This window comes from Plectropomus leopardus, chromosome 17 (assembly GCF_008729295.1).
Source record: "Plectropomus leopardus isolate mb chromosome 17, YSFRI_Pleo_2.0, whole genome shotgun sequence".
Taxonomy (NCBI): Eukaryota; Metazoa; Chordata; class Actinopteri; order Perciformes; family Serranidae; genus Plectropomus; species Plectropomus leopardus.
Window position 1 is genome coordinate 30,634,507 of NC_056479.1, and position 25,815 is coordinate 30,660,321.

At 41.3% G+C, this 25,815-nt stretch overlaps 1 protein-coding gene across 1 annotated transcript in view; it reads left to right on the forward strand.

Annotated features, from left to right (window-relative positions):
* The first annotated feature begins 913 nt into the window (after positions 1 to 913).
* The window catches only part of nfixb (nuclear factor I/Xb), a 111,455-nt gene continuing 86,553 nt past the window's right edge, over positions 914 to 25,815 (forward strand). Inside the window, exons 1-2 of the mRNA XM_042505415.1 lie at positions 914 to 1,180; positions 1,665 to 2,196. Of these exons, the coding sequence (XP_042361349.1) occupies positions 1,013 to 1,180; positions 1,665 to 2,196 (700 nt within the window). The 5' untranslated portion in view covers positions 914 to 1,012. The remainder of the gene's footprint in view (positions 1,181 to 1,664; positions 2,197 to 25,815) is intronic.

Genomic DNA, 25,815 nt, shown 5'->3' on the forward strand with positions numbered 1-25,815 from the left:
TACACCCCCCTCCCCACCCTCTCCTCTTTCTCTTTTCCCTCCCTTTCAGCTCTTGAAGCTAACGCATTGGCTGGGCTACAGGCATCTTGTTGCCAAATAGGTGGGCCCTACTCGTGTTGGCAAAGGCTCAAGCAATGGTTAGGGAAAGAACGCGGAGAGACGAGAGACGGCGAGCGAGAAACAGAAAGAGAAAGAGAGAGAGTTGGAGAGAAAAGGGGAAAAAAGAAGCAGCACTCGGCTTTGCCAGCGGTCGTATGCGCTCGTCCAACTTTCTAACACAGTGCAATACTGTTACTATTTTTACTTGACAATTTTTGTTGCTACAAGTTTTTATCTGTCATTTTTGTGTGTAATGAGCTGCTGGCCGCCGTCCTGCGTGTGTGTGAGTCTTGCGCCGGGCCCAGGGATCAGAACAGACACTTACACTTTGCCAAGGATTTTTTTTTTCAAGGTTCATTTTTTTTTTTTTTTTGGAAAGCACAAAGGACTGTTTATTTTATGTGCATCTATCCCAAGTTTTTTTTCTAACACAGTGCAATACTGTTACTATTTTTACTTGACAATTTTTGTTGCTACAAGTTTTTATCTGTCATTTTTGTGTGTAATGAGCTGCTGGCCGCCGTCCTGCAGCGAATTTTCTCCTTCCTAAAAATCTTGGGGTTTTTTGTTTTGCTTTTAAACTTTGGCCCACTGTTTTTAGTGAGCAGCATATTCTGCTAATTATTTTTTTTTTACAACCCCCACCCCCTCTAAGTTTTTTTTTTTCATCTCCTAATTCTCCACCCCGTGCCAAACCAGCGCTCGCTTTACATTGGGGAGCGCGGGAGGAAAAAAAAAACTGGTGCAGGAGATTTTTTTTTTCACTTTAAACGCTGTGCCAAATTTATGATGAGAGTGCAAAATGGTAACTACCAGGCCGTCTGTCTTCCTCTAGCAGTGTGGTTTTCTGTGGTGATTTCTGTCTGCTTTCAGTTTGTTGTGGAAATGTGAGTCTGGTTGGAGCTCCCTTTGCATGGTCGCAGAGATAGGAAATGGTATGGCTGATCTTTTAGCTGCACATTTCAACAGTGGTCTTGTGGCGGCAAAGCTTGGCGGTGGTGAGCGACCGGTGTGTGGCAACCCTGGCACAGGAACGCTGTGGCGAGATCTGGGCTTTGTTGCCCAGAGATATGTAGTGAAGGTATTATAGTACAGCAGAATAACTTTTCTCTTTACGGCAGGAAACTGGGAGCGCAACTTGGCTCAGCTGTCTTTTGGATTTATGCATTTTGTCTTTGTTCAGTATTTTGCTGTTAATTGATGAAAAAGGAGGTTTTGCATTTTTAAAGTTAAGATTAATTTTCTTATTTATTGCTGCATATTTATTTATATTTTATCTGACTATATTTAATGTACATTTTATGCATGAGTATTTATTTAAATTTTGTTTTTTATTTTAGTAATTAGATTTTTGATGAACATGTGATTATAATAGATTTGCTTTTACTAAAGATGTACTATATTTTGTAATATTTTAACTTAAACCATATTTCCTATTTTTTCATTTGTAATTGTTTAATGTTTTCACAGCTTAATTTAAACAATTTGCATGCTCTCTTTGCTCTCTTTTAAACTAAAAGCTTTTTTTTCCAGCGCTCTAACTTCACACGTCTCTCTCTCGTCAGGATGAATTTCATCCCTTCATTGAGGCCCTCCTCCCCCATGTCCGTGCCTTCTCCTACACCTGGTTCAACCTGCAGGCCCGTAAGCGCAAGTACTTCAAGAAGCACGAAAAGAGGATGACCAAGGACGAGGAGCGCGCGGTGAAGGACGAGCTGCTGGGGGAGAAGCCGGAGATCAAGCAGAAGTGGGCCTCGCGCCTGCTGGCCAAACTCCGCAAGGACATCCGACCCGAGTTCCGCGAGGACTTTGTGCTCACCATCACGGGGAAGAAGCCGCCCTGCTGCGTGCTGTCCAACCCCGACCAGAAGGGCAAGATCCGCCGCATCGACTGCCTCCGCCAGGCCGACAAGGTGTGGCGGCTGGACCTGGTGATGGTCATCCTGTTCAAGGGCAGCCCCCTGGAGAGCACGGATGGCGAGCGGCTCGTCAAGTCGCCGCAGTGCTCCAACCACGGCCTGTGTGTCCAGCCGCACCACATCGGAGTGACGGTCAAGGAGCTGGACCTCTACCTGGCCTACTTCGTCCACACACCAGGTATGTTTGTATCACACTGCACCACACACACACACACACACACACACGCAGGTCGGCGTGTATCATGTCACGCACACTCCAGACCCCTGGCTGTGTACCGAGCTGAGCCGGGCTTTGATAAAACCCCGTCAGGACTGAGATAAGTTTAAAGGGACAGTCTGCGCAGGATCATCTTTAAAAAATGTCTCCCAGATTTCGATCTGGTTTAAAGAGATTCTGAGAATTTGACAGTGAGGCTTAAAACCTGTGTTTACCTAGAGATATGTTTGCGTTGGTACATTTGTTCAAGTATTTGCGTGCAAATTTGTCTAAATCCAAATGTGCATGTTTTCCGGTGCCATCGGTAAACAAAAGCATCTGCAAACCTGTTTATCTGTGTGTGCATGCATGTGCATACGTGTGTGTGTGTGTGTGAGACGCACTTTGTCATGTGTGTGTAATCCATGTGTATGTTATTGTGAGATTGGTGTGCGTCAGTGTGTGTGTGGTGGTGTGGAGGGTACAGAGACAGCTGGCCCAGTCCCAGGTAGTTTAGGAGGCTGCGAGAGTCAGCCTGTCTGTAGCCTCAGCCGCCTCAGTCTTACGCCACGCTACACACACACACACACACACACACACACACACACACACACACACACACACTCTCACTCTCACACTCATGAGTGGACATACACAGGAGCTCCCCTTTTAACACAACTCACCCAAGCTGCCCTGATCGTTGTCTCCTGATTCTACTGCTCAATCACACACACACACACACACACACACACACACACACACACACACACACACACAAGTTGAGACTTTTGTGTTTATGGCCGTGTGGCTCTGCCTGTTTGTTTATGAGACGTTTTATTTTTCCATATTGGACACACGTGTTTCCTGCTGTGACCGTAAAGTTAAAATAGAGGCGGTGAAAATAATTCAGTGTTATTTGTACACAAACCTGCATGTGTCCTCTGAAAGCAATTTGACACTAATGAATGTAGGACTGGAAATTTCCTCTTTATTAGATTTTGAAGAGAAAAAAATAGTTCTACTTTATACTTAATTTACTAAATGGCAACACTAATGTGCAAAATTAACATCATATAAAAATATCAGTGTTTTTTGTTGATTTTGCAAAAAAGAAGAAGAAAAACACTTTTTCTGTTGTAAAACAAGATTATAGTTTCTTACAGTCACTTTAAAATAATTAAGTCTATATCATTTCCGTCAGTCATCACAAATCTAAATAAGGCTGCACGATAAGCAAACAATTTCATACTGCCATTTGTTTTGACAGATATTGAGACACGTGCCACGATTTTAGCGCAAATGGTAATTTTACACAAAAATATAAAACATTTTTTTTCTTCATTTGCACCAGACAAGAATATTCCCTTTATGTCTGAATTATGATTTGTCGGAATCTCTGTAGCATCACAGTGCTTCATTTTTAATCTTGTGTTGTGGCACATTTGACTTTTTGTTAAGAAATTGCAGCTCCTGCATTTTGGATATTGCACTTGGGCTTATGTCACTAACATTTCTGTTAATTGTGCAGCCCTGCCTTTAAGACACAAGCAGCATGAAGGTTTTTGTAAAGATGTTGTGTGATTCTGTTTAAACGGGAAGAATTAGAAATGAAACTGGAAAATGAAACAGATATTGGTGGTGCAAACGGTAGCTGTGTTTCAGAGCACTCATATTTGTAGGTATTTTAAATCTGTTGTTGCCTATATGTGACTTTTTAGTGTAGTTAATGATATTTACAATTTAAGCCAAGCTGGCTGCTCTATATTTAATCACATTGCATCAATATTGTGATTTGAGAATGGATACGGTTGTAGTTTTTGGATATAGTAAGTGTAGTTTTGTCCTGGTTTTTAAGGCATATCAGTAAAATGATGTAATTTTCTTAACTTGAGAGCTAGCTTTTCTCATTATATCCACTTTATTGTTAGTTATTTTCCCAAAAACAGTAATATTTAATTTTCTGCTCATTACTGAGTGTTTCTTTAAATGTGCAGTGACCACAGCAGCATTCATTTACATTTTGATATAATGTACTGATAAGTAGTTTTTTTGCCTTTTCGTGGTGAAGCTTTCCAGTTAGAGCGCGGTGGTTTGTCACCATGATTCAGGTGTTGTTGCAGGTAGTGTCAGGTGTAGCGAGCGTGCGCCCTCCTCCCTGTCCTGTTCTCCTGTGTCTCTCCAGTAAAGGCTTCTCTTACCACAGACTGGCATACAGTTACAGGACCTTAATTCTCTTCCTTGGCAGGGCGGCGCAGCGTTCCTCTGTGACAGAGCGCCCCATGCCAGGCTCCTTTCAGCCCAGTGTGTAACTCTGCTTGAGTTTGCGGGGCCTCCGTGAGCGCCTCTTCCTGTTCCACAATGCGCCGTGGCGAACCGCGGCTCAGATTAGCTCCCAGCGCAGCCTGGTGCCCCTCGGAGGAAAGCCTCTTTTTTACTCCGTGCCAGAATCCGGCAGCCACTCACCCCCATACGAGCGCTGCAGCAGCAGCAGCCTCCGTCTGAATGATTTGTGTGCGGCTGCATGTCATATTTATTTTTGCACCTATATGAGCATTCTTATATAAATCTGTTTTCCAGTCACGAGCACAACATGCCCTTAAATGACTATAAGCAAAACTAGGAAAGGGCTCTTGTTACGTCATAAATGGAGCTATTTTTTGTCTTTCCTGTTTGCTAAAAAAAAGTCGATGTTCTGTCCGCTGACAGAGTCCACTCTCTGGTTCGGATCCTGCTCAGCTTTTCCACAGGCGGTCTGTGCAGCACCTTTCACACACGAATAAACCAGAACAGAGAAAACAATATAACATATTGTTATAACTTTTTTATATTGGTCGATATCGATAATTATCCACCAAAAAAGTCAAATCAGTAGTTTAAAGGCTGACTTTTGCTCCTAAGTGAAAGTTGGAGGAACCACATGGTTAATTATGGTTGAAACTATTATTTATTGTCAAACGATTTCACAAAAGTGAGGTAGATTCAAAACAAAATAATCCTATTAAATAAGATAATAAACAGATGAAGAAATGTTAATTCTGGTCAGCAGCATGTTGAACTTTGTACACATGATTTTTTTAAGCATTTTAGTGACAATGGAGAGAGAATAGACAAAATGAAAATCAGTTTTACACCCACAGTTTTTAATTTCTGCCGTTTCTTAAACAAAACAAGAACAAAAGATGGACTTTGATGACGTCGTGAAGTAACAATGAAAGTCTGACATGACAAAAATCATGTTTACAGACGTGTCAATGTATGAAAGTTTGATTCACGATACCTTGAGTCACGTTTTATCATATCATCATATGTAATAGCTGGGTAGTCGGTCATATTCACCTGCTAACAAACCATCAGCATTAGACGAGTAAACTTTACAGCTACTGCGGCCGACGCTATGTGGCGAATTCGGTCAGGGTGTGATGTAATCCGTGGTTGAAGCATTCGTGCAAAAAATAACGTTTTATGTTGTGGTACTGTTAAAACTTGTTGTGTTGTATATTCTTAACGTGTACATGTTTAATTACACTGTGTGCCTTTTTGCCTTTTATTGTATTTTTTATTATTTTAGGATGCGTATTTACATAAGGCAAGGGGCGAGGGATAAAAAACTCGCTCCTCAGCTAACGCGGGTGCATTAATGCACATTGTTCCTTCTTAAAGAAATAAACGACAAAATGATGCCATATACGGTCCCCCGCTCTTCTTCTTCTTCTACTGCTGCTGCTCCGTCTTCTTCTTCTGTCTAATTCTGGTTGGTAGCTGGTGTTCAAGGTGCGTTACCGCCCCCCCTCTGTGGGCGTATGTATTTGTACGTATTGTTTCGTTATCCAGGAAAATCACATTGAGGTCATTTTCGTTTCATCCCCCAGCCGTGTAGAAAGCTCCAGAAATGAGTCCTAAAAGCCGGAGATCGGTTAGCATTTTAGCACCTGCAGTTCTCTCACCTAAAGTCAAAAAAAAAAAAAAAAAATTTTTTTTACCTTAGATTTTAGGAAAATTGTCTTCTACTTTTTTAAAATTTGGGATTTGAGAAGCATGTTTATATTGACAAAAATTACAACATATATACATGTCGTATGCGTGATTTACGCAGCTAACTAATGTTAACTCCAGTGAGTAGCTAATAACCCAGTTTTATATATCCAAAGAACTTTTATAAAAATAAAATGCATGGCAGCCAGAGCAGATTTTGAATTGAGACAGCTGTTTATTTGTCAAAATGTGCAGCCACAGCCGGCTTGTGCAGGTTTTACGTCACACTAAATTCACCTTTTAGTAAAACAGATTCTGTATGTTGAGGAAGTATCCGGGGTAGAAAGCATCCAGTCGTTTGAGCTGCGGTTGTTTTCCAGGAGGCAGTGTGGGGTTAAGCAGAGTTTACAGAAGGACAGACAGACAGTGGCTCCGCTCTAACCTTTGGGGGTGGCAGCGTTACAGTTTTATTCTTAGCTCCCCGTCCCAGGGTGTCTGTGTCTTGCGGAAGCTATCAGTTGCCAGGCCTGATGATTGGACCGCGGCCGCCTCACCCGCCTGTCCGCGGCGTTTCAGTTCTCTTGTCCCACTGATGTCACTGTCGCCAGCTGCAGGGGGGGCTCTGCTTTCAAGCGGCGTGATTGACAGGACAGGAGATACACCCCCCTCCTCCCAGCGCTCACCCCCTCCTCTGTCTGTCCAGTATGTGTCTCCGCTTTTGTCCAATTATAGACTCGGGGCCCTTCCAGGCGGGGCGCAGAGAGCCGGGACAGATCACTGCGCTGGGATCTGCGCTCTCTTCTCTGCAGCTGCAAAGAAAGGTCCCACCACCAAAATTATCTCCTGACAAATACCTGGCCGCGCACAGATCGGGATTTAATTGTGGCAGACTGATGAGAGCCGACCCCAGAAGTGGTTCAATTTCTTTGCGCTGATTCGGCTGCATCTGATGATGATAACAATAATGGTTCAGGGATGTGGAGGAAGTGAGCGAGATACAGAGAGAGAAAAAAGAGAGCGATCTGATCTCATCTTTGATCACACGTCTGTCGAAACCAAAGTCTGGCTCGCCAGTTGGGCGCTCTGGGCCTTCCTCCACCTAGAGACCCCGGATCAGGTCATGTTTTTCGAGCGGCGTGTTCCATATTTGTCAGTCTGACGAAGCCGCGCGGTTCCAGCATTAGTCATGTTTGGAGCCGGAGCTGCCTCATACAGCTTTCATTACTCGAGCTGTTATGATAAAAAGATGTTTCTGAGAGAGCAGCCTCCATATCTGTTCTCTGTGCAGGAGACAGACGGACCGCAGAGGTGCCTGGGCCAGGTCCCAAAGCCAACTGTGTGTGTGTGTGTGTGTGCGTGCGTGCGTGCGTGTGCGTGTGTGTGCGCCAGACTGCGCCGTATCTGTGTGCTGCTGTGGTGCGGACCTAAGATGTTCATTTACCCATCAGTGTGCGTCTGTGCATAGTCCGGCGTTACAAATGGCCAAGAGAATATCTTTTAATAGAGGCGAACAAAGAGAGGAATCGACAGGGAGACAGACTGGGAGACTTAACGCCTTCACGTCACGCTAATCCGTCAAACACATCTTATCTGCTCTGCCCAATATCCTGAGCTTCAAAGGGAGCGAAGCTTATCAGATGCAGTTACATAATGAAGAAGAGACCAAACTGGACAGAGAGTGTGTTTTAACACACCTAGATATACAGGGTTCACACGGTCATGGAAATATGTTGCGTGTAATAAATTAAATTACATCAATGAAACATAACCGTGACTTTATTTTCTGTAGCTGGTGACGTAACGTAGCTCCAATATATGTGACAGCGTTTTGGTTTATTCATCACAAAAGTGTCTTCTGTCTCTCCCTTCATGTATGCCTCAAATTATATTTTAGCATTTTTGGCTTTAGGGACGGGGCATACATCTTAAAATAGCTGTATTTTTTATTTATTTTACAGCTGAGTTTTAAAAAAAAAATCAACCAAAAAAAATGTCCTTCTTTTTTTTTCTTTTTTTAAAAACTTTTGTTGATTTGTAAAGATTTTTTTTTGTTTTTCTCAAATTTTTGGAAGGCATTTTTTTTTTTAAAATGGCTATTTTTCTTTTTTATTTGAGGTGAATTTTTAGGGGAAAAAAGGAAAACTTTTTAAAAAACAACAGTTCTGGAGATTTTCTTAATTTATTTTATAAGAAAACAGTGTTGGGAGGCTTGTTTTATTTAAAATGTTTTGGTGAGTTTTAAAAAAAAATATTTGTGGTGATTTATTTATTTATTCTTGGCATTTTTCATAGAAAACAAACATTTTGGGCAATTTTTGTGATTTTTTTTTTCCTTAAAAATCACCCAAACAACACTATTTATCACAGCCAGAAACTGTCAAAAACAGAAATTATTGGCTGAAATTTGATGATGATTTCATGATTTCATGTGAGATCATTTTTTTTTGTTTGGGAAATGCAGGCAAGTGGGGCAAGAAGAACAAAAATATTTTGGGTCCTTGAAAAGTCATGGAAAAGTTTTGAAATTTAGTCCATGACGATGTGTGGGAACCTTGGATATACATGTGTGGTGGTTGTACGTTGTGTTGTGGCAGAACGTGTTCGGTCTACGATGCTCGAGGGCGCGCAGGTTCAGTTGTCAGCTGAGCGTTTGCAGAGGAGAATCGTATTGATTGAAAGAAAGCCTCGTCTTTTCCTTGGCTGCTGTGCTGCTGTGCAGAGCAGAGATTTTCTGGACGCAGAGCAGAATTGTGCTCCAGTGTTCTGGCAGCGGTCCGTAACCCGGGCCGACGGAGAAACAGAGAGCGTCGGCGCCGAGGGAGCCACATTCATCTGGTGTGAAAAACACTGCTGGTCCGACACTTTCAACGGAAACTTTCTTACGCTTTGTTGTCATTTGAAATAATGTGCCCAATAAAGTTTGAGCTTCGGCGAGCCCCCGCGCCTGACGGGACAGCGTCAGTGACACTGTGGTGTTTTAATATGCACCGAGGGGTAGGGTCCTCGACTGTGTCTGTGTGTGTGCGTGTGTGTGTGTGTGTGTGTGTGTGTGTGTGTGTGTGTGTGTGTGTGTGTGTGTGTGGAAGGAGGGGAGAGGAGGAGTGGAGTGTGCGGAGTGTAAGGAATCGCTGGTAAACAGATTATTCCAGTGTGATCGTGCTTCCAAATAAATCGGCAAAAAAGATGAAGCGAGCTGCTGCGCTGACCTCCTTTAACCGATCATCTCACAACTTTCCCCTCTCAGTCTCCGGGTCGGACGGCTGAGCAGCTCGGCGCGCTTGGTATCAGGCCAACCTGCTTCATATTCACTGTAATTATCCAGTTTAGTGAATAATACTGGAAAAGATACACAAAAGACTGAGTATATGATTGAATTAAGGCTCATTTGAAACAAAGGTCAGGTCTTAGCTCTGCAAATACAAAGATTCCTTGTACCAGAAAGTGCCTGTTGTGGGCAACATGGATTAGCTTTATTTCCTAATTTCACTGTACAGTGATTTTTAATTATTTGTGTAATTAAGGTTAATAAATAAATGTTATGGTGTCTCTTTAGCAATTTAGCAGCTCAGCTCTCTTTTTTTTTTTTTTACTTGCTTAGCAAATAGTAGCTGACGTATAACAAACAGATGTATTTTAAATTAAATAATTGAATTCATTCAAACGGCAGTGATGAATACAGTAAACACATGCAATAAAACAAACAGATTTTATTTGTGTTCCTGAATGGATTTTCTCCTTTTTAAAAAAAAAAAAATAGGCGCATGTTTTCCCTTTAGATTCTTTGTGCATTATTTCTGCTCTTGTTGCAGTGTGTGAATTTGCATGACCAGTCCTCTTTTTCTCTGTACAGGCGCCAGGCCTGAAATCTGTCTGCCCCCTAAAAACATACGTACGTCGGCGCAGGCGGGGCGGCTCGGCTTCTGAGCCGCGGGGCAAAGAGCAGGACGAGAGGAGAGAGGTGAAGACTAGAAAAGGAAAGCGTCTTTTTTTTTTTTTCTGGGCTGCTTCCCGGCAGCCAGATTCTGATCGGTCCGCCTCGCGCCTCGTTCCCTCGGTCCAGTGGAGCAGAGCGCGGCGAGGCTGCCCTGTAATTGGGACAGCTCTTTCCATACGGAAAACGGGGACCGGAACACCGCGACGCTGCTGAGCACACACTGTGTTTTTTTTCATTTAAAACCGTCTCAAATTCAAAAAATGATACGCAAACAAAATCCTCTTACATTAAAAAAATAAAATAAAATCCTTGAAATGAACACTAATAATGAATACATGAATAAATATCTCCCTTTTTATTTTTTCCCTCGCCTTATTTATTCTCATTTAGTGGTAATGAACGTCACTCACTGCTGTTCGCATGATATTGAGCGCTGATATAAAGTAAAAAGAAAAGCGTAGAATAAAGATGATGCAAAATGCCATGCTGAAAACAAAGAGAGAGGGAGGGCAGATATTCAGGCTAGTGGGGCTGGTTGGCAGCGTTTGGCACCCAAAGCTGCAGCTCTGTTTGGAAGGTGCCAGCTTTTCAAACCGACACAGTCTCTGCCAACTTCTCTCCTTCTGATCCTTTTCTTTCTCTCTCATTTTAACATTTTTCCCCCCCGTATCCTTGTTTTTTCGCTTAACACTTCTTCCCCTCTGCGCGTCCTCTTACGCCACCACTCCTGCGGATGCCTCCTCACAGCGAATAAAAAAAAAGAGCTTCACAACATTTATTTTACAGAGATGTCAGCGTTGAATGAAATGGCTATCGTGTTACCAGATGTGTTCTTTTTTTTTTTTTTCAAAATATTTTCCGCCGGCTTTTAGCAGAGCGAATATTGTCACTGGGGTGTGATGGTGCTGCTGCGGATTCAGGTCCAAAACAAAATGGAGGATAAAGCGCTGCTCCTCTCCAATCAGAGGAGAGAACGAGTCCACATGTGGAGAAAAAAAACTGGCAAATTAACAATTCTGAATGATCTCTCTTCTCTCTTTTATGTGAATATCATTTTTTGCCTTTGCATATTTTTGCCTTGTCTTTTGTGCTAAAATGTGTCAGAGCAGGAAATGGCAGTCAGGATTAAACACGTCTTGTGCATGATTCGGGGCCCTTCGGAGACAAGAGCGAGGTGGTGTGAGTGATTGGAGAACGCGTTAAACGCTGGGTGTGTGTGTGTGTGTGTGTGGGGGGGGGGGGGGGTTGGAATTACTCAATAATGATCAGAAAATTAGAGCCATTATTGAGGGAGAGTAAACAGGCCCCTTTACGTGTGAAAGGGCCCCATTCAGGCAGGAGCCGGAGCAGGACTCCTTTCTTCCTTTCACGGATCCACCCATGGCCTCGAGAGCCCCCGCTTTTGTTGGCTGAAATAACAGAGTGAATATGTGGGGTCGCAGGGGTGGGGGGCCAGTGTTCCCAGTGTGAGGTGCAGCACAGCTACTGGCTGTCAGGTGCACTCCGTATCTGCCCAGCATTTATCTCTGCTTACTCATTTCAGCGTCTCCACTTAACAACAGTGGTGGAATGTAACTAAGTACATTTACTCAAGTATTGAACTCATGGCCTCACTTTATACTTTTACTCCACAACACTTTAGAGGGAAGTACTGCGCTCTCCATTGTCTGACACCTTTAGTTACTTTACAAAATGAAAACATAAGAAGAGTTTATGGAATATGATGATGAATTCAGTTACCACAGTTTATACAGGTACAGCTTCAGCGACTGGTTGATTAATCAGCTCAGTCACAGGAAATTAATAGCCATATTTTGATAAACAAAATATTTTTTTAAAAATAATTTTGAGTGTTTTTTTTCTATTTATTTTTTTAAGTTTTTTCTATGATTATATATTTTACTATTGTTGGGTGTTTTTTGTAATTTTGAGTTTTCTTCTTTTTAAAGAATAATTGTAATTTTTGTTTTTTTTTATAATTTTGAGTTTTGGGGTGTTTCTTTGTGTAATTTTGAGTTTTAGGGGTGTTTTTCTGATTTTTAAAAAAAAAATTTGTGTGTTTTTCTGTTGTTTTTAATAATTTAGCTTGTGATTTTTGGTTTTGGGTTTTTTTTTTGCATTGAGTACTTTAACTGAGAGTGCAGCCTCCATATCTGTACTTTTATTAGGTACTTTTATTCTAATATTTTAAGTACTTTTTCATGATAATACTTTAGTAACATTTTCAAAGCAGGACTTTTACTAATGACAGAGTATTTTCACAGTGTGGTATATCAGTCAAAGCATCTGAGTACGTCTTCCACCGCTGCTAATTAACTGATGTATTTAAACACATCAGTGTCGCTGAGTTCAGAGATTCTGGCAGCTCGTGTTTCGAGTGTTTCTGCGTGTCTTACAAGTGCACCTGGGTGTCTCAGCTTCCATTATCATCGCTTCTAAACGCAGCGCCGACTCCAGCATCCCGAGAGCCCACAGCCAGGGGAGGGCGGGTGTAAACTAGGCGCTAATGCGACTACTTCCGTGTTTGTCAGCGCAAATGTTCTAATTAATGGGAAACGGATAAATAAATAAATAAACTCGACATGCCTCTGAGCAGCTGAACTGCAAATGCGCCGCTCAGACGGGGACAAAGAGACGAAGAGAGGGATTTACACTTTGAACAAGCCGTTGGAGAGAATAAAGGAGACTGTGTTTCAGGGTTGTTTTTTTCTCACATCACTTTTAAGCACCAAATTTGCAGCTCTGCACTCAGATTAGGAAGATTTGACTGTAAAAGTAACTGTATTTTTCTAGCTGGCTTAATGCTGAAGTCTTTTATTTGAGTCCTGAGTTTTAGATTCAGCAATTTTTTGCCCGTCTGTCACGGTTAATTTGCAGACGTACGATCACATATCTCAATCTCATATTTTTATTTAGTAGCTGACCCTTCTTCGCTCAGGTTTCCCTCTTCTGAGGACACTCTCCAAGGCAGGGCTCCGTCCAGCTCCGGGCTCCTGCTCAAAAAACAAAAATCACCTGACACTCACTTTCTCCGTCTGTTTGCTTTTCATATGGACGGCCAGCTCTGTTTCACAGGCATAATTTTGGATGGTAACATTCTCATTATACCCGTCAACTGTCAGCGCTCTACTCTCTCGTCTATAATTTCAGACTCATTTGAATTCTTATTGGCAGCTTCAACGCATAAATTTCATAAAAGATATGAAAACAACACTGTTTTTTTTCTTCCTCTCTCCCTGGTGAGCAATAGAAATATGGAAGAGATTAACGGGGAGAGAAGTTTATGAAATTGCCTTGTTTGTTTGGGATTTATCTATCAGGATAACACATGTCTAATATTATAGTTTTATACATTTTATCTGTTTGTATTTGAAAAACGTTGACGAACAGAAGCTCTCGTGCTTCAGTGCCTTGATGGTCGTACTGTGTCTGTGCATTGGATGGCAGATGAATAGTGTTGCCATGGCCACGTAGCTTTTTTTTTTGCTCAGCGTACCTTTCCTGGGTGACGTCCAAGGAGTGTCAGCGAGTGGCCTGGTTGGCACGGTCAGTGGCCACGCAGTGCTGGGCCGTTTCCGTGGCACTCCGGTCCTCTGAGTGGGCAACCAGAGCTCAGAGCTCTGCCAGAGGAATCCACTCAGATCGCTTTCACTCTATAGAGCAGTGATGCTCAACTTGTGGCCAGCGGGCCAAATCTGGCCCCAGACGGGGTGCCGTGTGGCCCCCCAGCTATTTTCTAATTCACAGGAAAAACAAAATGATTCACACTGTGAATTGTTTTTGTCCTTTTAGTCTCCCTAAGGTGCCAGAGAGCATAAAACAGCATCAAAAAAGAGCTTGTTGATTAAAAAAAAGTGCCAGTAGAGGATTCCCCCCCACCCCCCGACAGAGGTCCTAATGTCCTAACATCCTAGAAATGTCCTAAACTCCCAGAAATGTCCTGAGATCCGACAAATGTACATAATCATAGAAATGTGCTAAAATCATAGAAATGTCATAGAAACGTCTTAAAACCTTGAAATTTCCTAAAGTCCTAGAAATGTCCTGAAATCCAGGAAGCGTCCTGGGTGGGTTAGGTGTGACTGAACCTACAAACAAATCGCAGGAAGCAGCTTCAAACGAGCCGTAACTCAGCATCAGGGTTTTAACAGTCGGAGCGCGATTTCAGTTTCAAAGGAGTCACTGGTGCTCCTCTGAGGAAAAGACGGATATTAGATTTTCTTGGCGTTATGATATACTGTTCCTGGATATATAAAACACTTGTCATTGGACGTGGACCAAGTGAGACATATGAAAATGTCAAACTGTAATTTTAGAGCAGATTTTTCCCTTAATGTTATTCACACATTTTGTCAGGCTTAGTTCAGTCCAGGGGGCTTACACGTGAGTTTTATCCTCTAAGAAGCTCTAAGTACCCTTCAAGATCGCAGCTCAGATATAATTCATAATTTAGAAAGCAGGAGCCTGTGATGTGAAAAGCTCATCAAAACGCTTTAACAAAACAGAACGCTTTAACCCCATGTATTTGTTGGCGTTTGCTTTACCACCTCATTACGACTCCCCTCTGCTGTATGTGTAAACATAAAAACATGCATGCAAACTTCTTTTTCTCTTGAATTTTTTTATTGATTTATTATTTAGCCTTTATTTAACCTGGTTTGTCCCATTGAGATCAAAGATCTCTTTTATAAGCGAGACATGGCCAAGAAAAGCAGCAACACAGTTTCAACAACAAATAAAATTCACATAGAAGCGCAGATTCGAGTAACTTGAAACGATCAGATAAAACCGTTTCACACAGATGGCCTGGACTCGACGCATTTCGCCACAGTTTTAAACTTATTTAAGGTCACCACTTGTTGAAGATCACTCTGCAGATTGTTCCACGCTTTTTCCCAGCGTAGTTCTGACTTTGGGCTCAAAAATATATCTCCATTTTTCATATTAAGAGAGTTACCAGTAATAGTCTTGTGACAATTTCTTTTCTTCTCACCTTTTTAAAACCCAACATGTAGAAGTTTTTAAGTGGTTTAATGTACCACAAACTGAGCTTGTACATTTCATGACAAAGTACAGAAATCACAAAAATGTATTGTTAGGGTTGAAATTCGTATTAGCTATGCATAACCAACAAAAAGAGAAAAATAGGCGTACAGTCAAGACAAGATCCCAACATTTATTTATTTATTTATTTATTTATCCCATTAACCCTTTGAAACATTAACATACATTTTCTTGTGCTGTGTTCAGATGCCTTTCACAAGCTATATAACCCTTTGAAACCTGAGCAACTTGACAAGGAATGTCCACAAATTTCAAGAAATGACCTCAAATTAGTTTTTTGAAAAAAGGAGGGGCGGTAGAAAAACATATTTTTTAAAAACTAGGGGAAAATGTCTATGAAACTGTATTTATAATTTATAATCTAAAATGATAATACAGAAAATAATACATTTCAGCATTTTCAGGTAGTTTTCTTGTAACTTTATTTTTTTTTTACTAATTTCTTGCATTTTTTTGGGCTGTGTCTTATTACGTTGCTCATTGCCCCCTCCCTATGTTTTTGAAAGAAAACAAACCAATTTGCCCAGGTTTCAAAAGGTTAAATTGCACAATAAGATTAAAGTTTTATAATGAATAATCTTTAGGAAATGAAACGTCCACTGTTTAACAGCTGCTTCATATATAATGGTCTGTGATATTTACTCTAAAGCTGTACCTTTACATTATATGAGACTTTTGAGTCCATGTGCAGCACTTTGATAAATGTTATCTGTAAGTCCAGCACTTTGATATGTTTGCATGCACACTGTTCCAAGTGTAAGCAAGTTTAAGCAGGAGCAATATTGGAGTTTTGAGAGTAGATGTAAGCAAGCGGTAAAAAAAAAATCACATATAAGCAACAAATCAGAATTGTGCATCAAGACTTGGAGTGTAAACCTAACCTAAGGGTGATGATCGTTCGCCCCGTTCGATCATCACGATCACTGCATCCATCTGTGGCTTCTGATTGTTTCCCATGAAGGGGCGACTTTTTATCGTCACTCCTGAGTCCCTCTCACTGCAGCCTTGAAGGCAGCTTTGAGGAGTGACAAGGTCAAACCTTAAACGCCAAACATTAAGTGCATATACATTCTCTGTGTTCACATATTAATACAGCCGTGACGAGTGACTGAATTGTTATCGTTGATAAACACGAGCCGGCATCCTTTCCTCCTTTCATTTTGCAATTGCAATCTGCTTTTCCTCTAAAAGGATTAAGCCTGCCTCCCCAGTGGCTCTCTTTAGGAGTGAAGTGTGTGTGAAGTATGTTTTTTAGGCGTTGTTTTGTGTATGTGTGCCTCCACGCATATGCTCACGAAGCAGGCCGAGCAACAACAAACGCTGTCTGCAGCCGAGCGTATGAGTGTCCTCTCTGGACTCGCCCAGCACCTGAACCCCCTCACACCTGATGCCTGTGGGCCTTGTATGTACACATGAGGAGAAACAGCCACATTTGGAGACAAAACGTGCACAAAAATGTACACGCGTTGACATGACCCAGCTGTCCTGCGGCAGGCGCGGGACCTGGGATCAGACTGTGGGGTGCCCGGGCCTCGGAGAGTCGGTAAACCAGGCCCCAACTGGGTCCCACTCACTGGTGCTTGACTGGGTGCAATCTGTCACCGCAAAAATAAAAAGTTATGAAACCGTCTTGTAGGGATGCACAATATCTGCATGTCATCATTTTTTTTTTGGCAGATAACAACTCTCAAACGAAATGTCTGCATCGGCCCGAAATGAGTTTTTCAGCCAATATGAGAGGCCAATGAGATGAAACTTTATTGTGCGACTTTAAAAAGTCTACAAAGGTGAATGAAATTTGCCCTTGTTGTTGCTGTTGTCTGGATTTTTTTTTAGGGTAAACACCATCCAAGCCTGTTAAAGTGGAATTCATTTCAAACAGTTTTAGTTTTGTTTAGCTGCAGGTGGGCTCAAGTGTTTGCAATAAAGAGAAGTTTGGGATTTTTGAGGTGGGTGTGTATGAGATACTGTATAGTCAGTGTGTTACAGACAGTAGCTGGAGGTTGATGTGCTCCCTACAGCTCAGCACCCTGTTGTATAGAGGGGTTTACATCAAAGTGTGTTTTAGCAACTTTAAAAAACTGCCTATCTAAGAAAGTCATACCCCTTTCCCACCAAAATTAGCGTGTGCACTTGGGTTTTTTAAACGCTCCAGTGTGGACATGTGCGACAGCTCCAGCCTGCAGACATGTCTGACAGCTCCGGCGCGCTGACATGTCCGACAGCCCGCTCCAACGCGCAGACCTTGACTGTGTTTGACAGCCACAGCATTTCATCATGGCGGATCAAACAGCTGATGGTCCGACAGCAGCGCAGTGAGACAGACAAACAGAGCGCAGCTTCTCCTCACAGCACCAAAGTGTCTGAAACAGACACATCTGCAGAGGTGAAAGTGACTTCTTTAGACTCTACAGACGACTTTGTGTTAGTTTCATTAATGTTTGGGGGGCCCGGGGCCACAAGCACATGACCTTTTTTTCAGCCTTTCTCTAACTGGGAATGTTGGCAGGCTGTTGGCAGCTATAGCATGTTCGATGATTGATGTTCTCTGTAGTTGGGTGGAAAAACATATGTGCACATCAGTATCGTCATCTGCAATTGGCTAAAATGAGTTGGAAAATATCGGATATCGCAAGAATTAAAGTTGCCAGTTTTCATGGTCAAGAAATTTTTATTGTCCCCCAAAGGGCAAATTCTTGTGCAGCCAGCAGAAGTACAATAAGGGCATATAAAAAAATACAATTAAAAAAAACATTTTAAATCACATTGAATCATTTAACAACCCAAAAGACAGCAGGAAGAAATGAGTTTTTCAGTCTGTTTCAGCTGCTGCTTGTGGCCATCACCAGTGCTGTGCCATCCTGTCTGGTGGATGACAGAAATTCACAAGCCACTCAATAGATAACCACTGTTTTTGTGGCTGGTTAGTGAAGCAAATCTAGCAGGAACTTGCATATTTTACCAGCATTTGGCTGGTGGCTGGTGCTAATTTCCATGCCAGGACAAAAACTGATGCACACTATTGGCAAAACTCCAATAGTTTGCATCTCCACAGGTTTTTCTTTTTGAGAATCCTGCTCAGAAATCACCTGCAAATGTTTTGAAATAGAGAAGTCTTAAGGATCGAATCAGATTTATTAGTCGGCACTTTGACTCTCAGCAGCAGCGATGGAGCTGATTTACTCGGTTCTTCGCCCTTTGTGCGGTAACATTTGATTGGTGTATTATTAGCCGCGGGACCACCCGGCTCCTGAGTACTTGAGTTTCCATTCTTCTTCTGCACGGCTCCAATGTGAGGCTCTCCTCCAGCAAGCCAAACATACAGCGGAGCACAGTGAATTAACGTAAAGACAGCCGGAGAGCAGAGCGAGGCGCAGGCCCTGAAAGTGTGTTCTGCTTCAGTGGGACGCTGATAGAGAAGGTAATCTAAGCCGCAGTGTTTATTTTAAGAGCTGATGATCTAGAGATGGCCATTAAAAGCAGAGGGCAAACAATTTAAGAGCAGTAAATCTGAATGGAGGAGGAGGAGCGGGTGTGGGAGGACGGGGAAGGAAACGGGGAGGACTGGAGCTCTTTGCCACTTTCTATGTCCCGCTCTCCCTCCATTTAGAAAAAAAAATGAAAATACTTGAGATGACAGTGAATTAGAGCAATCTGGCCTTCATTCTGCGGTTAGATTTTTATCTGCGGTTTTGGCCCGGAGAGCATCTCTGATCCCTGCTTACTTTTTTCCCCTTCTTTTATTGTTGTTTCTGTTCTTTTCATGTGAGTTCGCCTCCGGCTGCGCTGTAAAACGCACCCTAACGAGATACCAGTCACACCAGAAGGCATCAGAAATGGTCCCATTATCCCCAGTACCTCCACCCAGAGTGGTTTTCCTCCACCAGGTCCTAAACACACGGGATAATGTGATTACTCCGAGGCCGAGGTTTCTGTTTTTGATACATGCTTACAATTTTTTTCCCACTCTGATGGACTGAAAGATTTTGTCTTTGGGCATAGATTCAAACTACACAGTGCTGGCAGCTACGTAGGGAAATCCTTATGGTTAGAGCCGTGATTATCCCCGTAAACTAAAGATGGCTTACACAGAGAGCTGCTGTTTCAGGGTCTTTCTGCAAACTCCACGGCCAGAATGCATCAAATCGTGTATATACTGTTTACCCTGCGTAACGTCGTTTTAAAAGACAAAACGGCCCTCAGTTCAGCAAGACTTACAAGATAATATCTCATGCACATGAAACACAATACTGTACATCAGCGATTCACAATCAGGAGTACTTGTACCCAGCGAAGTACTTGTACGAGTACCTGGGTACATGGAAAGTTTGCAGAGTAGTACTAAAGTGCATGAAAAGTAGTTATCAAGGAGGCAGCGAGGTTTCAGAAATAAAGTAATGAATACATGGCTGAAATAGCCAGAAGTAATGGACAGAGTTAAAATAGTTAGTTTCAAAGTCCATCAAAAGTCCTGTTCACACAGGACTAGATTTGAGTGGGGACCTCTGAAAATTTCTAATTACTGCGGAGGATGTCTGTGATTTTAATCCCATCATCCCATGCAAATTGTCCATGTCTGTAATTTGTAAGTTAAAAATTCCAGCAAATTACCTGCCATATTTGGGCTGGAATTTTAAAGATAACCTGTTAAAATGGAGAGCTAAAAGTAATGGAAAAAACAGCTGGATTAGCAAACTAAAAGTAATGGAGAAAAGTTTAGCTTTAAAACAAATGTACTATTAAAACAGTGAGCTAAAAGTAAAATGGATAAAAGCTGAAAAAGTTAGATTAAAAAAAGATTAAATGTTAAAATAGTAAGCTAAAAGTCTAAAGGTTAAACGGTTGAAAAAGTTAACTTTACAGAAACGTTTACGATTAAAGCAGTGAGCTAAAAGTTCATTCATTGTCCTCGTAAGGGTCGCGGGCATAATTCATTGAAATAGTCAGCTTTGCGTCTATTAATTTTACCTTTTTAATTGATGTTTTACTTATTTAATTTATTTATTTTTATATTTGTGGTTTTAATGCTGCTGTTGTGGTTTTAGGTCTATTTTTTTGTATTATTTTATGTTGACATTTTGCATCTTGCATTGTTATTATTATTTATTTATATTATTTTTCCTCTGGTTTTAATTTTATTCTAAATCTACCGTGGTTTCGTCTGGTTTGTGTTCAGCAGGACTGTTTGGCTTTCTGTTGTATCGCCGTCTGTGTTTCCCGTTTCTGCTTTGATTTGAGCGCTTTGTAAACTCTGTTTTTAAAGGTGCTGTAAGAAGAACGTTAGTATAGTTAATATGATTTGTGGTAATTAGCTAAAAGTAAGAAACGGCTAAAATAATTGTTGGTACTGATGATGGAGTATTTGAGTTCATGCGACAGGGCGGTTTGGGTTCTGACAGAAACGGTTGTGCTCTTTGTCTTTATTTTTTTGTCTAACAGTGTGGTGTAACCGTTGATTGATGCTGATCGATGTTGACCGAGGCTGTCCTTTTGGCAGCTTTTTTTTTTTTCTTCACATTTTTGTCACTGTTCTCTGCTGAAGCTGTCCCAGCGAGACACATTTGATACCCAAAAACTTAACTTAGGGAAAAAAAGCTGCGGTTCCCCTTTTCTCGACTCTCGCCCATCTCCTTTTCACCGGGCTTTAGATGTGTGATGAAGTAATCCCGACATATTTTATATCCTAATGCAAAACAAACAGAGCCAAATTACACACATTCTTCCCTCACGCCGATTCGTGGAAGTTGTTAACCAAATAAAGCTCCCTTTTCTCTCTCTCTGTTTCCATCTCGCTGCTGCTCTCTGCGGATCTGTCCTGGCTGGAACTCTCAACTGAAATAGCCTCGAGCACAGAGCCGCTTTTGTGGTCAGGCTCGTTTTTTTTTTTTTTTTTCTCGACAAGGTGTTTGTGAGAAAGAACAGGATTTCTCTCCTGGGCTCAGGTCCCTCCGTCGCTCCGCTGCTGCCTGCCGGCTTTTCTCTGTCCAGGCCTGCTCTGGTAAACAGCCGTGTCCTGCACACACTGTTTGTCTCCCTGCAGAGTGAAACTGTGCGGATTTTATTTTGGAAATGCTCAGGTTTTACTTGGAATATATTTCAACAGCTCTGGGGCTTCTTTGGTTAAATTTCCTTTTTTCTTTTTATTTAGTTGAACAACTGAACATAACATGCAGTCGTCTGCTGCCGCCACAGATACACAAACAATCTGTGGGAAACACTGTAAACTGATGACTTTTTTAGGTGGCTAAAACACGTGTTATTGCCTCTCCCTCCACAGCAGCACATCGCTCAGCTTCCGTGTTGCTGCTTCTCCAAACATGACACGTACTGTTTGTAATATTCTGTCTATGGATAAGAACCTGTACGACCACACTTGAAAAAGTCTGAACTTTCCCTTTAAAGCTATAAAATGTGAAGTCCACACGAGTAAACAACTGAAGCATGTTAAACGTGCGGTCACACCCCGATCAGTGATGCCACAGCTGATGGAAAACACCTGCCGCCGCTGCAGTTTAACCGTAAAGTGAAACTATGTTTGTGGTTTAAAATGGCACTCTCACATGCTGCTCATACCAACCGTGACCTAAACGGAGTGTGTGGTGCGTTCCTTACTCAGTCTTGAACGATCAGGAGCTAATGGCGGCTAATGTTAGCAGACCTGACAAACTTAGGCACGAGTTTTAACAAAAAGTAACTGTGATACCGATGTGATCGCAGAGTTAAAAGTATAACAGTGCTGTCACAGAGCTTCTGGTGGATCAGGGCGCTGAAGGAGTGCCGAGAGGAAAGAAAAGAAGCATTTCTACCACCCAAAATGTGGTTTATTTTTTCTTTAAATTTGTTGTGAATTGCCCGATGCTTCCACCTCTTCAAGGGAAAACATATCTTGTTGGTGATGTGCTCACATTGAGGCCATAATTTCATTAGAGATCACAAACATTACTTCATTTTAAAGGTGCAATATGTAATTTTCTTTCTTTCTCAAGCAAAACAATAACTAAAGACAGAGTTTTGCTGTTGGTTTTCCCCGGTTTGGATTCCCTGAGTTTTCACCGTTGAGGTTTTTTTTTTTTTACCAGGAGTTGGAGCGGTGAAAACACTAAAAAAAATTGGTTTCACATGAAAAATCAGTGTTTTCAGACACTCTTCAGCCTGTCATGGAGGGACTTTGAACGTGTGCTCGTATTTTTTCCCTGATAACTTAAAATCCAGATGTTTAGGAGGTTTATACGGGCAGCCGATTTATCCACAGAGGTATCTTCCTCTCCAAAACAAACAAACCAGGTGATTTAAACCGTTAAAAACAAGAATAAAGCAGTTTGACGTGTAAAATCAGTGTTTCTCTAAAGCTGTTTGACGTCTCTAGAGGCTGAAGACGAGCTGCTGCTAACGTTCGCTCAGCTTGTTTCTCTGAAAGATTCAGAAGTCTGAAATACCTCATCCAGTTAAAATAGTTAAAAACAACAAAAATCTAGAAAATTTATTGCAAAACTGTGGCTTAAAAGTGGACAAAAATTCAATATGTGACCCACGGATCATGTCCTTCATTTACCCTTTGAAACTTGTGCAAAGTGGCTTGATTTCTTTCAAAAACTTGGGAAGAAGACTGAGCAAGGAAAGAAGAAATGAGAGAGAAATTTGTAGAAAGAACAAGAAAATTACAGAAAAAAACCCCCTAAAAAATTGCTTAAAAAATGTTCTGTAATTCTGTAACATTATTCTAATAATGAACTTGCAATGATTATGAGTCTAGTTTTGGGATAACGTACGCACACATCTCAAAATTTACAACACTGGTGTAGTTGTTTTTTCAATATTTCTGATGCAGAAACTTTTCATATTATGTCTTTAAGGAAGCACAAACCACCCCGTTAGACATACAGTAAAAGTAACTGCTTTTTAGTTTGTGCTATAACAGTCGAGCAGACCCGTCTGTACCTACATGTCCTGAGCGTGCGGCGAGCGAGCGCAGCGTCGTCTAAATTAAAGGCTGCGTGTGTACACTCTGTGCCTGTCCAGTGTTGCTTTGTGGTACGCATGATGTACTGTGCATGTGTCCACACTGAGAGTAATATTACTCGGTTAACAAAGCCGTTTTTTAGCACTGACAGAAGGGCGCACATGCGTCACGCTCACACACACACACACACACACACACACACACACACACACACACACACACACACACACACACTCCCTCAGTCAGGCGGACATGTGTTCTGCACAGCCTGTCATTACAGACGCCTTGATGTGGTCTCTGGGTGGCACTGAGGCCTCTTATTATTGTCGCTTTATGACAACTTTCACTCTCTTGCTCTCCTCTCCTCCCTCTCTCCCTCATCTTCTCTCGCTCTGTTATGTGTGCACTGTAAAACCTTGAAAAACTGAAATATCGTCTAATTAGTCTTATTTTATGTTTACTTTATATCTAATTGTTAAGTTCACTTAAATTTAGTTGTAATTACTTATTACGACGGAGGATTAGGGCCATCTTAAAGAAAAAAAAATATTTCGAGAAAAAAGTCACAATATTAGGAGAATAATGTCTTAATATTGTAATATTTGAGAAAAAAGTACTAAGTAGTAGTCATGAGAATAAACTTGTAATATTATGAAAATATAGTCATAGTTTTATGAGGAAAAAAGTTGTAATTGTGCAAGAAAAAAGGGGAAATTTTATGACAATAACATCAAAATTTTGGGAGAATTAAGTTGTAGTTTTACAAGAAAGGGGATATTATATTACGGAAACAAACATATTGCCAGCCTGCACGACAGCGGGGACGGTCTTTGCCAAGGAGGCTGCCTTTGCTCCCGTCTGTTTTATAGTTTGCCGGAAATATGTTTTTTTCCCCGTTATTTAATGATCCGTTATTTAATGATCCGTTATTTAATGATCCGTTATTTAATAATAATCCCCTTTTTTGTAAAAACACAACTTTATTCTGGTAAAATTAGGACTTTTTTCTCATAAATTTATGACTTTATTCTCATAATAGTAAGAGTTTATTCTCATAATATTATGAGTTTATTTTCAGTTAAAAAAAAAAATGTTTCCTTAATGTGGCTCTAAAACGCCATCATACAGTTGTAAAGTTGGGGCAACTTAAAGATGTTTCTAATTTTAGTAACTTCAATAAACCAGGTTTACTGAGGTTTATTTATCTGTATTCTGCTGGCTGGGTTAGTTATATTTGTATTTTCTCAAACATGTAAAGAAAATAGAACATCATCATCGGCAAAATCGTCTTTGTGATGATCAGGTTAAGTCAGACTAACTTGGTTTACTGAAGTTGTTAAAACAGAAAAAACAAGTCCATTTCACTTGTCACATTCAAGTTGCAACAACTTCCCATAATTAAGTTAATACAGCAAAAAGTTTACTTAACGTTTACACATAAAGTAGTTTTTCAAGGCAATCAGTTTCCTAGCTTATGTTAAGATCAGTTTGTCAGATTTTACAGTGCACCCTGATCCTGCATCCTTCCCTCCGTCTTTCCATCCCTCCTCTCCCACTTCGTCCAAACCCACATCCATTTCTCTCGCTGTTGCAATGGGACGCCTGTTTGTTTTTAGTGTGTAAACCATCCTGACACACGTCCCCAGGGCAAAGGGCGGATATAGGAGTGTTTTTTGGGGGGAGGCGGGGGGCAGCAGACAGTTTGGTCTCCATTTGCAGAGGTATGAACTGTGAGATGGATCCGGTCCAGACGTTGTTCCCAGCTCTGTCGATTGTGGCTGACAGTTATTGTTTTTGGTTTTTTGAATAATAGGGTTGGTAACTGCAGGGTGACATCGCACCATGACGCACTGATGAGTGCGCTCCGTGAAGGTTTTTACAGGGTTCCCACAGTCATGGAAAACCTGGAAAAGTCACTGAATTTCACTGACACATGTTCCAGGCCTGGAAAAGTAATGGAACTATTTTTATTTTGAAAACATGTTTGGAGTTTACTTTAAAATAGCCAAAATTACAACACTTACCATGGCCAGAAACTGCAAAAACAGAAATTATTGTTGCCTTTCAAATTGTCCAGTGGCCCTTGGACTCATCATGTGCTATGAACGTTTGTGATAAACACAACAAATCTGAGTCTAAAAAGCCTTCATGTTACATCATTTTGCCAAAAATAAAACTTTTGCATGAAGTAACAAACCAAGGCTTTTTCTCACTCCAGGTTTTGTCTTGAACCTTTTCATATTTTACTGCAGATTAATCAAGAAGACATGCATGTTTTCTTAAAAAACAAAACAACAAAAAAATGCCAAAAGTATACAAATTATCACAGCCAGAAACTATAAACACAGAAGTTCTTGTTGGATTTTTAGCTCATCATTGGAGGCGCTGACGTTACGTTTGAGTAGAGTTTTAATCTTATATGTTTGGAAAACGCTAGGCGAGTGGGGCAAGGAAAAAAAACAAAAAAATGGGTCCTTGATAAGTCATGGAAAAGTTTTGCGATTGTGTCCATGAAAATGTGGGAACCCTGTTTATATGTGGAGCTCTGTGTTGTGACTTGTGAATTGAAAAAGACGAGTGTACCCAGGGGCGACCCTGCTACAACGTTCCCCTTTTCTCCTCCGCTCCTCCACCTGTCACACTACTGTTTTGCTTCGAGGATTTATGACAT